This window comes from Rhinichthys klamathensis, unplaced genomic scaffold (assembly GCF_029890125.1).
Source record: "Rhinichthys klamathensis goyatoka isolate OS25496 unplaced genomic scaffold, OSU_Roscu_1.1 h1tg000165l_1, whole genome shotgun sequence".
NCBI classification, from domain to species: domain Eukaryota; kingdom Metazoa; phylum Chordata; class Actinopteri; order Cypriniformes; family Leuciscidae; genus Rhinichthys; species Rhinichthys klamathensis.
Window position 1 is genome coordinate 206,244 of NW_026606697.1, and position 13,430 is coordinate 219,673.

The 13,430-nt window shown below is 39.7% G+C and overlaps 1 protein-coding gene across 1 annotated transcript in view; it reads right to left on the reverse strand.

Moving 5' to 3' along the window:
• efl1 (elongation factor like GTPase 1) overlaps positions 1–13,430 on the reverse strand; it is a 120,093-nt gene that overhangs the window by 10,075 nt on the left and 96,588 nt on the right. Inside the window, exons 18-19 of the mRNA XM_056259123.1 lie at positions 7,294–8,252; positions 1,296–1,480 (exon numbers count right to left, since the gene is read on the reverse strand). Of these exons, the coding sequence (XP_056115098.1) occupies positions 1,296–1,480; positions 7,294–8,252 (1,144 nt within the window). The remainder of the gene's footprint in view (positions 1–1,295; positions 1,481–7,293; positions 8,253–13,430) is intronic.

A 13,430-nucleotide genomic window follows, 5' to 3' on the forward strand; every position in this document is an offset into this window, starting at 1 on the left:
CAGAGCAAAGTAGGCGGAGTTTTCAAAAACCTTTTAAGCGGGAGTTCTATTTATTATATATATACACACACACACACACACACACACACACACACACACACACACACACACACACACACACACATATAACATCGAAATCAACACACGAATCATGAGCTCAGTTCTTTTTTTAGAATAAAACATTTATTCAAACATTAAAGCTGACACAAAGGAACAAATTATATATATATTAAAACACACCTGACATGCCAACTTGAATGGAGATATGTCTCCATGACACCGCTTTTCTGCCGATGTCCCTATACGACCTCAAACTTGTATCATAGAGCTCAGGGAAATTCCGATACACACAGTACTAGCCGTTCATCCATTTTGATTTCCGTGTTTGTTTGGATGTCCCGTTTCTATTGGCCGCGCTGATAATCGTCACAGAGCGCAGCGGCAAAAGTTAAACTATTTTGAACTTTGACTGCGGCGTGCGCGCGAGCAAGTCAATGGTGCGCACCGCTGTGCTTGCGCTTTGCTCGACGCAGCAACAAAACGTCTTCGCGCGGCGCAAGCCATTGAAATGAATGGGTTTCAAAGCGCAGCGCAGCGCTTTCCGCGTCCTGTGTGAAAGGCCCATCAGACGCTCGAACTTGCCGCGCGAATGATGCGTATTCGCATCTACCACGGCGCGCTCTACACCTCATTCGCGCCGCAGGAATTTTTTACGCGCGTAACGCATTTACGTCTTTGCATTGACTTACAATGAAATCACTCGCGCCAGACGCTCTATTCTCGTCTGGTGTGAACGCACCATGATGTTTTCTCTGCAGACCTCTACGCCTGCGATGTAACGCCACATTTTTGTTTGAAGGTGTGCCTCCTCTAAAAGTGTCCGCCGTCCGAGTGAAACAGTATGCTATTTTTATTTACCCGCCACGGTGGCCGGTAGGTGAAGCGAGTTTACCCGCCACAACACAAAATCACCCGCATTTGGCTGGTGGCGGGTGCTAATTTCCATCCCTGATTCATTCGTTCATTCATTCAATTCTTTAAGAGGTCGACCGATATTGTATTGTCAGGAAAAGATACCATTTATGATTAACCAGTTTTTAAAATCTATAAACACTGATTCGCTATATACATACCGAAAGTGTTTTTTCTTAGTGGGACAGAGCAATCCAAACATAAAAGCTACAGGAATCCAAAACAGATGACATCATTGTGCAAACATTCATTCGGTCACACATTCCATCATTTGTTTGTTTGTTTGTTCATTCATTCACACAGTCATTCATTCATTCATTCACCTCCCAGTGGCTGAAGACTAGTTGTGGGCTGGCCAGGCCGCTGGTCCTCTTCCTGATCTCGTCAGCGAATCCGAAGCTCTCGGCAACAGGAAGTACAGCTTTAATGATGAACATGTCCGTCCCTTCCTTCATTTCCTCTTGTAGGACTCGTCCTTCCCGCTTGGACAAAACAGCATACACACGACCTAAAACAGTCATATTTACAAACAAAATATTAACTGTGAACTTTTACTCCTTCAGCAGTTAACGAAGACATATTATTATTACAGTATTTATTTATATACTTTGAATTAACTTTTATATTTTCAGTTTTCATTGAAATTTTTGTCATTTTGTTATTTGATTTTGTGATTTTATCATTTTTAAATACTTCTATTTAGTCTTTTCATAATTTTTTTTATTTGTTTTGGTTTTACTACCTCAACTTAGTCAAGTCAAGTCACCTTCATTTATATAGCGCTTTTAACAATATGGATTGTTTCAAAACAGCTTTACAGTGATAATGGGAAATTCCAGTAACAGAGATTGTTTTTGGCTTTACAGCAGCTCTAGAATAAAGTTATTGTCCAGCTAAGTTAGTTTTGATTGATAGATTCACTTCCGTTGCGAAGATCATTAGTTATTAACTTAGGGGCCGCTAACACGTCACCGATCTAACAGGAAACCCTTAACGCGCTCCGGCCCGCTCATTCACAAAACAAACGATTATCAGTTATCTCTGCGCAAACCTCAAAAACGCAGACCCACGAAAAAATACTTTAGACCCATGCGCATCACGTGTTCAGTCCATAGGTATGCGCGTTTGAATATATATGTGCGCAGACGTGTAGTCCTTTACAAACCAACCCTCAACAAACTACTTTTCTGGCCTTGATTTATAATACAGAATTATTTATCCGAAATTATCCTGACAACGTATTACCTGTACAGAGGTAAAGAGAAGGAAAGGAGGCCTTCACAGGGGAGAGACTAGTTGACACTTCAGAACTGCGTTGTCATCGTGTCCAGAATTATATTTTAGTTAGTTGCCAAGGCAACATTTCTAGTTTTCTTTATTTCCCCATCTAACACTTTTATTTTATTTCAATTACTGAAACACAATTCTTAACAGTTTTAGTTAACGTTAACACTTGTACAGAACAAAACAAATATAATGCATGTTATCTACAATCATTCATAAATAATAAAAAAAAAAAGCACATACATTATTACATAAGGATTTAGACATGACCCGGAAACACACAAGCACACAAAATCCATCATCACGAGGCAGAAACTCACACGCAATCAGTTTGTTCAAATTCATCTGTGGCGGACATCCTTATCCTTTAACTAACACAAACAGCAGCTGATCTACACACACACACACATGAGAATACATGGAAGTGACGGGGGGAGAAACTCTGTGCCTGTGTATCTATCAGTTCGGCCCCAGAGACCATCGACCTGTTAACACTGTAGACGAGCATGAAGCTCTCGCAATAATACTCGATGACAGACATCTATAGAAGGTCATGACCTCTGCACATCTGGGCCATGAACACTCATCTCTATGTTACTATGTTGTATAAAACGGTTTGCTGTGTGTGTGTGTGTTCACTACTCACTGCTCCTAATGTGTGTGCCCTAACTTGATTGGGTTAAATGCAAAGTACAAATTCCAAGTATGGGTTACCACACTTGGCCTTCACGTCATGTCACTTTGTAAAACTGTTATTGACGCAGTTAAAAGAGGGCATACAATGGAAAACAGGATTTTCTTTGCTTTTAAAAGCCACTGATGGACTGTAGACATACTCACAACATTCACAACATAAAGCTCCCATAGACCAATGGGACTATTTAGTGAAACTAAGCAGAAACAAATGTCTCAGTTAGAAATCTGTGAGCACATTAACATATGGCCATCTACAGTGAACCATCAACACCTCAGTATTCATCTTGGCTGTGATGGTGAACTTTACCAGTATGTGGAGGTCATTTATATATAGACGTCCTACAGAATCACGGGCATAAACAGCCTGTTTAATTGTAATGACAGTGATTTTGTTGAATGGAGGTCACAGATCAGCTGTATTGATGGTTATTGAGACCATTTCTACTGCTGGATGGCGTAATGTTATTGATGGAGAGCACAACTGACCATAGATTTTGGGCTGTATAGGATGCACTGTCAGAGAAAATCTAATTTGGCGAAGAAACTTGACTCTAAAAAATAACATAGGCCTAGATTTATTGTAAATAAAACATGAAAACTTTTTACAAGAAAACACAATTTCGGCCTTTTTTAATTTCAAGTTTAATTCAGTGTGTTACTTGTCATTTCTTTGTAATTATTTGTGAAATTTACTAGCAATTTCAAAATGAAAATAGTTTGTACACCAAATTTCTTTCAGTGTATGTATTTATGATTTACATTCACATATTCCAATTTTTTTTTATTAATTTAGACTTAATAAATTGATATATTCAGACTTATAACTACATAATCAGATTTATAAATAAATGTTCAGATTTTACATTCATGATTCACTTTTATATTTATAATTACTTTATATTCATATAAATGAATCACTTATATTCGTATATATACTTTATATATACAGATACACCCCATAGAGCCTCATTCATGAAACAGAAGCAAAACTAATTTTCATGTAAATCGTTCGTAAAGCTGTTCTGATGTACATTTTCGAAGAAGTGAAAATTCACGAAAGTGAACGTATTTTCTAAATATTAGTTGGTATGAAAAAATAAATAAACCTGCTCCCAACCACCTGTAAAAGTTTTTTTTGTAAAATATCTAGTGTTCTTTTAAGCAAACATAAGACTGCATCTTCATAACACTAAAATAATATTTCACAAATTTGTTTGCCCATATGGGTAATCTTAAACTAATGAGGTTAAACCCGTTTGGCTTGCTGTCCAGAGTCGAGGGGCTCGAGGAAGCGGCGTCAAGCTCTGATATACCACCAGGGACTAATAGTGCTCATCTATTATTACCCATCATTTTAATTTTCAAATTTTAATGATAATAAGACTTTTAGTAGCTTTTGTTTTCATTCACATATTTTTAAGTTTTAATCATGAACTTACAGGACGAGTATATAGGCTAAATTGTGCATTTATTTATTTATTTATGAAGGGAACAGATAAAAAGAGCCTGTGCATCACTTGTAATGTTCAATGTTCAAGTTCAACATCACACAAGCAGATTAATGTTGTTGTTTTTCCCGCAGTGACAGCAGACGCCACTAAAACACAACCTTTTGTGACTGAACAGGCAAATATGAACAACGCAATATATTACAGAATACAATTCTGATTATAATATGTAAAAAGTAAAAAATGAACTGAACTAAACTCAATTAATGCTCTGTATTTGCCTGGGCTATATATATATATATATATATATATATATATATATAAACACACACACATATATATGTTGACCCTTTACGAGCTTAAATGTATACGTGTAAGACGTTTATAACATCTGTAATACATACACCTAAATATCAACAGTGTGACTAGTTATCTGGATATGGAAAACATCCTGCAAGTGCTCCCAAATACTCGTTATGGAAACGAAATGTCTGCGCATCATTTACAGATTTCAAACCCTTTTTGTGGGCAAACAAAACGGTCGGGAAGGTAATTTGCACCATTTGTTAAAATATTTACGTATTTTCTCCCCTTCGGCCCAGGCCAACTGATTTTCTCAGAGGTTTTGGTTCTCATGGGGCAGGATTCCCTTACTTCTTCAACTGGGTTCATTTCACACAGGCATGTTGGTCAGACAATTTAGCTTTTGTTCTGGAACCTGGTGCTATGATGACATCACACCGGTACATGGCTGTTTCACATCAGCTTTCAATCAAGGACCTGGGAGAACTATTTCCTCTCTGCACAGTATATGGCCCCTTTTCTCCATGTCAAGAGACTGTGGATCTATTTAAGATACAGGTTGATTGGCATGTGCTTTACAGTTTAAAAATGTTTAAAGCAACGTTTCAGCCAAAAATGAAAATTCTGTCATCATTTACTCGCCCTCTTATAGTTCCAAACCAGTATGACTTTCTTTCTTCTAAGGAACACAAAAAGCGGATTTGTGAAAAAATCTTTGCCACAGTCTTAAGTGTAATAAAAGTGAATGACGACTGGGACTGTCAAACTTCAAAATGGATGCAAAAGCACCATAAATATCTCATGACTCATATGTTCCAAATCATATGATAGTTTCGTGTGGGGAATAGGCTGACATGTAGGTCATTATTCACTGATCTGGGTTTCCACCAGTTTTGAACAACACAATGGTGAGAAAATAATGACTAATTTCCATTTTTTGGGTGAACTATCCCTTTATCTGGCCCTTTTCAGGTTTTCTAAACCCCATGAAATATTTTGTTTTTCTTTGCTCTGTTTAAGTACTTTCTATTCAAACAAGAAAAATGTACTTGAACAAGACTAATTTTCTTGATTGTATCTTGAAATGAGATGTAATTGTATTACTGTAGTGGCTACAGATTTTTTTCATCTGCCAGTGCAGTTAGACAAATTACAATTAAAGATACACTCAATAAAAAGAAATCGTAATATCTTATGCAGTGTTGCTTCTCAACAACAATTATCTTGTTTAAGGGATTTTTACACATTTTAACTGGAAACAGTGTTATTGTTGACTAACACTAACAAAAAAAAATTATACTAAAGCTATTAAAAATAGTTTTTAAAAAAAAACTGAAATAAAGAACCAAAATGTTACACTTCTGTTTGTCATTGTGCATGAAACTTCACGCCAATAAATCATCAGAAATATTACTGACTTGTGCACGCGCGTCTCAAGCGCACTCTTTACGTTCGTCCTAATGCCTGTTAGTTGTCCATGGATTTGCCTATATTTGGCGAAAATGGAAACGTCTTTAGACATGGAAAATCGATTTTTACAATCGATTCAATGAACACTTATGTCTCAAAAATCGATAAGGATTTTTTCACAAAAGTGACAGCCCTATTAGTGACACCGTTGGCCACTAAGTGAACTGCAGCCAGCAACTTATTGCTTCTGTTTGCACCATAGACTGTAAAAAAAGATGGACGACACCCCTTCACTCTCTACCATTGGTGAAAAGTGAAGCCGCCAAAGTCCTAATATGGTGCTGACATCTTGCATTGATTTGGGACCTGATTCTGCGCAGTAGTGAACGCAGGACCGAGTCTGCGCAGTAGTGAGCGTGAAGTGGAGCTGCGATATCAAGGTCCTGCCCACACTCCCACAGAAACGGTTAGTACAGTTTACTGCAGAGCAACTCATTGTTGTAAAATAAACAGTTATGGAAATGTAGAAATTAAAGTTGAAGCTCCAATCTCCTCCTGAAAATCCCCCAAAAAGTCTGTTGGTGCATCAGAGACTGCTTCGTTTAGAGAAGCTGTCAATCACAGCTGTCAATCATGATGTCACATTCCCGTTTTTATAGCCTCAAATAACTAACTAAGACCAAACTTATTTTAAAAAACGAAAACTTAAACTTACATCAGCGTGATAAAAACTACCTAAAATGACTGAAAACATCTTTGGAAAAAATGTATTTGAAGTGTAATTGATTGTTTAGTTTCCATCGCATCCCATTAGACTTCATGGGGAGGGTGGGGTTTATGACCTATACTGGGACCAACCACCTGGGGGGCGATCGAGACGCTTTGGCTTCACTTTTCAGGACTTGTGCGGCATGCTTGGTTCGCACTCGTGCACACGTAACGTACTAGAGACTGAACATGAGTCAAGGTCCCAATTTACTCAAGGCGAAATTCTTTTTTTTTTGTTTCTTCGCTTAGAAGTAAAAAAAAAAAAAAAAAAACTTGTAGAGATATACTGTTAACAAACACCCCGATGCTTCCCATGCTGCCGAGGGCGACGTTGAGATTAGAATATGTAAATATGTGCTGGGTGCTTTCCTCTCAGTAACAAAAACACAACAAAAATGTAATAAACGCTTACCCAGGACCTCAGCAGTGGCCATGATTTCGCAGGTGTACATCGCAGCCATCAGCCGCTGAGGTTTAGCTTGGAAAGCGTATCTGCAGGTCTCTTTCATGGCAGCGATGAGCTGTCCTGAGAACGGCCCATAACAGTCCAGTGAACCACCAGCAGTTTCCGCTCTGCTCCTGCTTCGGTTAGAGCTTGTGGATGAGACATGAACGTCAGAATATTCACCTATTTGGCTCTGCAGGTGGGACTCCTCATCTATTGAGTCTTTCTGAGTAAGAGGTGTGGAAATCTTCATGTCCCAGGACTCTACAGAGAAGCAAACCCCCATTAAAGGTTCTTCACACATGGGACCAGAGAGTGTGGCCAACTGGAAGCCACTAACAATGCTGTTGTCAAAGTCTCTAAATGCGTTGGTCTCGGCCTTTTCAATTTCCTTCTCTCGTTCCAGACACTGCCACACTGAGGGTCTCCGGTACCCCTCGATTCTGTTGAGGAGAATATTTGGCCCACAACGGCGAGGACCAAATGCCCAGATATGCTCCACGGCACCCCTCCATTTGTGGCCTTGCAGGGTGCTCTCCAACTTCACCTTGAAGTCCTGGATGTTCTCCAGAATTTTCTGGTTGATTTCCAGAGTCTTGCCCTCCCAGGCGAACAGGCTGAACTGCTCTATTGTGCGGATGAGCTCCACATTGTCCTCCAGAAGGCGGGTGACTTCCTCAGGAAGAGGGATAGCCCGCACCCTGACCGTGGCCATCTTGTTTGAGGTGGTGAGCGTGACCAGACCGGTGGAATCCACCTGGACCCCTTCGTGATACTTTGTTTGTTCGTCCTTTACCTGGTGAATCACAGCGACTTTCTGCTGCTTCCCCAAGTCCTCGTTCACCATGTCCACTTTGGGAGGCCGGATCACCGTCTCGCGGAATGGAATGATTGGTTCGGAAGCACTGATTTCAATTTTAGCAAACCTAGAGGAAACAAGAAAAATGATAAATATCAATAATAATAACCAGAATAAAACACAATAAAACTTGCAGGGTCAAGAAACAAACACTGTAAAACAAAAACAAAGATATGTGCATTGGGCCTTGCTGTGAGAATGCAATCTAAATGGACTTGCAGCTATCTAGTATGAAATTAATATTTAAAGCTGCAGTCCATAGTTTTTCCTCTGTCGCCATCTCTGTTCGAAATCTGCAATTGCAGTTATTCGCGGAATTATCAACTTTACGTGGGTTGTGCCTCGGCACAGCACAGCGCGGATGAATCCAATGTTTTGAGGAGAATGTGCGGCTGTCAGTCGCCGCGCCGGTGTGGATACAGTCATTCGGAATCACAGATTCTACTTTTTGGAAGTATGACCAACATAAGAATTTTCACTGGAAAATGTCATCTGAACAAGTAACATCCACTTTTGTTCTGACCAACTAAGGGAAAAAAAGCATTGCAGTAAATCGCGCTGATTAAATCTAACGATCGCTTATCATATCACGTCAAACCGTGCAAATTATACTTTGCTCTCAAATTGTTAATGTTAACAAGATCAGCATTGCGTGACTACATTTAATGCCCTTCCGATATTATCCTTGTTTCCGGTTGCGGTCTCTTTTTTTCTGTAGCCACTCCGAAGTCCGAACAAATGCTTTTGCATTTTACAACGGGTGAATCTCCAGTTGTCCCTGGCGATTGTCGTTTGAACCTTTCTGGATCCGCCATCAAATTGATACCGTAAGTTTAATTATATCAAGTGCTGGGAGAAAAAGCTATAAATCTCCACCTTCAACATCCTCACACGCAATTTTTACCTCACATCTTTTTTTTTAAAAGACTGTATTCAGTAGTCTTAGTATTTGTACTCAATAGTCTTAGTATTTGTATTAGTATCTGTCTTTTCTGTGGTAATGAAATAGCTATTGAGAATCCCAATATCACAGGTATTGGTTGCATTTTGGTATTGTGACAACCCTAAAAAACATTATAATCACTGCAATAGATTAGATTAGATTCAACTTTTTTTTTTTATTGTGCAGAGCACAACTCCAGAACGCATGAAATACAGTAACTACCCGGGGAGGAACAAAAAGGCTTATTTTTCAAACTAACTGGGAGGACATGAAGAAAAATTATTGCCGACACTCAAGACTGGCGTTCAGCCAACGGTAAGAGCCTACACTGATTCTTCAGCACGTCGTTATGGCACAGTAAAATCTAATTTACAATGGGCCATTCATGCAGAAATTATTAAAATACACATTAATCTCTTTCTGTCTGCGCGAGGAAACAGACATAAACAGTCTGCCGGAAGATGCGAGCACACTCCTAAGTATTTCATACACATATTCAGCCAGAGAGTCACAATCCAGGGTTACTCAATTTGTTTTGTGCTTATATGTAGCTAAACATACTGCTTGTTTTGATATATGATAATGGCTTAAATCTAATGAGGGACCTACACACTCCGGGTCACTGGTTAATGGAGACAGTTGGACACTTGGGTCTCATGGGTCACTAGGCTTTGTTAAGTGGAGCAGACGGTTGACATGATTGCTGTCTTCGCTGAGACATTCAATAATCCAGTTAGATCCAGACAGCCACAGAACGGTTTGGGAAGCAGATAATCCAGTGGAAAATGTTTACCAGAAACCTCCAGAGAGCCGTGACTGGGCATCTGCAGGCGCTGCTGTCTCAACACCGACAGCTCCAGGTGCGATACGTTTCACACAGTTACCATCACCTCTCACTGGATGCTTCATCAACCTCATTATTTATTGTTATTTCCTAACTCAAGTGTTTCTCAACCCGTACTGTCTAATGCACTCCCTCAGTCCCATCAGTAGGGCTTCCAAACCAGAAATGTGTTCCTGTTATCATTGACAATTAAAACGGCCATTACTTTAAAATAAAAACACTTTTAAACTAAAACAATCAGTATTGTGGGTAAACACTTACCAAGTAGCTTCCTCTCAAACTACTTACAAACAGAATAGGGTATATGTTGAACGTCACATGACCAAACAGGAATACTGGTCTCATCACATCCACTTGTCAGAGAAATTGTTAACAGTAGTATGAACTGACGCCGATATCTACGGACTTTTAAGTTAATCAGCTAACCTGCCTAGTTCACTTCGTTACTGGCATTTATTCTATTTAAATATATAAACGTTAGTGTGAAGAAGAAAAAAACGTTTAGATATCAATCTGCGTATGCGAGGGACATTGGGACACAAGGGACATTATGCTCATCTTTGATCGCCCCTTTAAGTTTTCACGAAGCACATACAACACACCTGACACGGAAGTGATGCGATCCGTTTTACAGAATACGGAAGTTAAGTAGCACATAACCCCTATTAGTTTAATATTCTGAAATATTTGATGGGAAGTAAATAAGAAAAACTGTTGCCGAGAAGAGTGAGACGAGTAAAGTATCATCGACAGAAAGTATAAATGATCAAAAATGACAGTAAAAACATGCTGTTCTTTTGAACTTTCTATTCTTCATATAATCCTGAAAAAATATATCTGTTTCCATAAACATATTAAGCAGCACAGCTGTTTTTAACAATGATAATAATAAGAAATGTTTCTTGAGCAGCAAATCATCCTATTAGAATGATTTCTGAAGGATCATGTGACACTGAAGACTGGAGTAATGATGCTGAAAATTCAGCTTCGCACCAGGAATAATTTTTTTTTTTATCAAATAAATCAAATAAATGCAGCCTTAGGCACAACAGATTTCTTTCAAAAGCATAAAAATAGCTACTGTAAATATATATATATATATATATATATATATACACTCACCGGCCACTTTATTAGGTACCCCATGCTAGTAACGGGTTGGACCCCCTTTTGCCTTCAGAACTGCCTCAATTCTTCGTGGCATAGATTCAACAAGGTGCTGGAAGCATTCCTCAGGGAGTTTGGTCCATATTGACATGATGGCATCACACAGTTGCCGCAGATTTGTCGGCTGCACATCCATGATGCGAATCTCCCGTTCCACCACATCCCAAAGATGCTCTATTGGGTTGAGATCTGGTGACTGTGGAGGCCATTTTAGTACAGTGAACTCATTGTCATGTTCAAGAAACCAATTTGAAATGATTAAAGCTTTGTGACATGGTGGAAGTAGCCATCAGAGGATGGGTACATGGTGACCATAAAGGGATGGACATGGTCAGAAACAATGCTCAGGTAGGCCGTGGCATTTAAACGATGCCCAATTGGCACTAAGGGGCCTAAAGTGTGCCAGGAAAACATCCCCCACACCATTACACCACCACCACCAGCCTGCACAGTGGTAACAAGGCATGATGGTTCCATGTTCTCATTCTGTTTACGCCAAATTCTGACTCTAACATCTGAATGTCTCAGAAATCGAGACTCATCAGACCAGGCAACATTTTTCCAGTCTTCAACTGTTCAATTTTGGTGAGCTCTTGCAAATTGTAGCCTCTTTTTCCTATTTGTAGTGGAGATGAGTGGTACCCGGTGGAGTCTTCTGCTGTTGTAGCCCATCCGCCTCAAGGTTGTGCGTGTTGTGGCTTCACAAATGCTTTGCTGCATACCTCGGTTGTAACGAGTGGTTATTTCAGTCACTGTTGCCCTTCTATCAGCTCGAACCAGTCTGGCCATTCTCCTCTGACCTCTGGCATCAACAAGGCATTTCCGCCCACAGAACTGCCGCTCACTGGATGTTTTTTCTTTTTCGGACCATTCTCTGTAAACCCTAGAGATGGTTGTGCGTGAAAATCCCAGTAGATTAGCAGTTTCTGAAATACTCAGACCAGCCCTTCTGGCACCAACAATCATGCCACGTTCAAAGTCACTCAAATCAACTTTCTTCCCCATACTGATGCTCGGTTTGAACTGCAGGAGATTGTCTTGACCATGTCTACATGCCTAAATGCACTGAGTTGCCGCCATGTGATTGGCTGCTTAGAAATTAAGTGTTAACGAGCAGTTGGACAGGTGTACCTAATAAAGTGGCCGGTGAGTGTATATATATATATATATATATATAAGGTGTACCAGTTTTGCTATATAAGAATACAAATTTGAGGACAGCCAAACAACAAAAATATATAATGTTTATAATATAATGAAAAAGTAGATGTTTTACCATTTACCATCATTGGCTCACCATAAAACATCATAATGTTCAAATTCATTGTTTTTGAACAATAGTCTGCTGTTCTGTCACAGTACTGAATGCTTTGGTTCAAACAGTCAACAAGCCAGTCAATCAATTTTATGTGGCTCTATAATTGATTAGATAAATTTGCTGACAGTAAGTGAGTCAACAATTACTGGCTCACTGTTTATACTCTAGTTTCTATTTAGATGCACTTATTCAAGTGCATTTTATGTGGCATATTGATACAAACGGCATAAATAACAAGCTTTTCAATGACAAAATCACTAATAATACTCAAAACAAGCAATACATTTCCTTTAACTAAATCAATAATTAACATCAGTGGGCGTAAAGTCTCATTGTCTTCTGTGTTTTGGCAGTTGACCCATTTTCGGCTGAGGATGTGATGTCATCATCCCGTGACTAAGGGCATGGCATGACCTCGTTCTAAATGGCCTGAGGACAGGCGCTGCGCCAGAGGTCTGGACAAGCTATCGCTGAACTGCTTTGACACAGGGGTCTGACAGGATATTTTTAAACGCCACTCAGACTGTGGAGTAAACGCTGCAGGCGGCCTGACCTCAGACTCTCCTGACCTCATGGTTGACCCCTACAGACTCCAAACCTACAGCTCAGGGTCTGACGGGTCTTCACCCCTGTCTTTCCTTTCATACTGCTGTTTCTTTCTGACCTGAGGGGGAAGAGCTAGTGACCGAATAACAGCCCATTTACGACAAAACTAAACCATCAGCAAAATGTCAAGGTTTCTCCTCCAGTTGCAGAAATGATGGAGGTAGGAGGTGGCAGATGTGTTGAGAGGTCAGGAGCACTAATTTTTCATATGGTTAAATGTATGTTTTTTCTTCTTCAGAACTTTCGATCTAATGGACGAAATAAGCTCATGCAAATTATATATGAACGTGCCCGAAGACGACGGAAAAACACACAGAGAGCAGCAGCTTTCGTTTCTGCTCTGATAGCCACAAGAACACGCCGAACG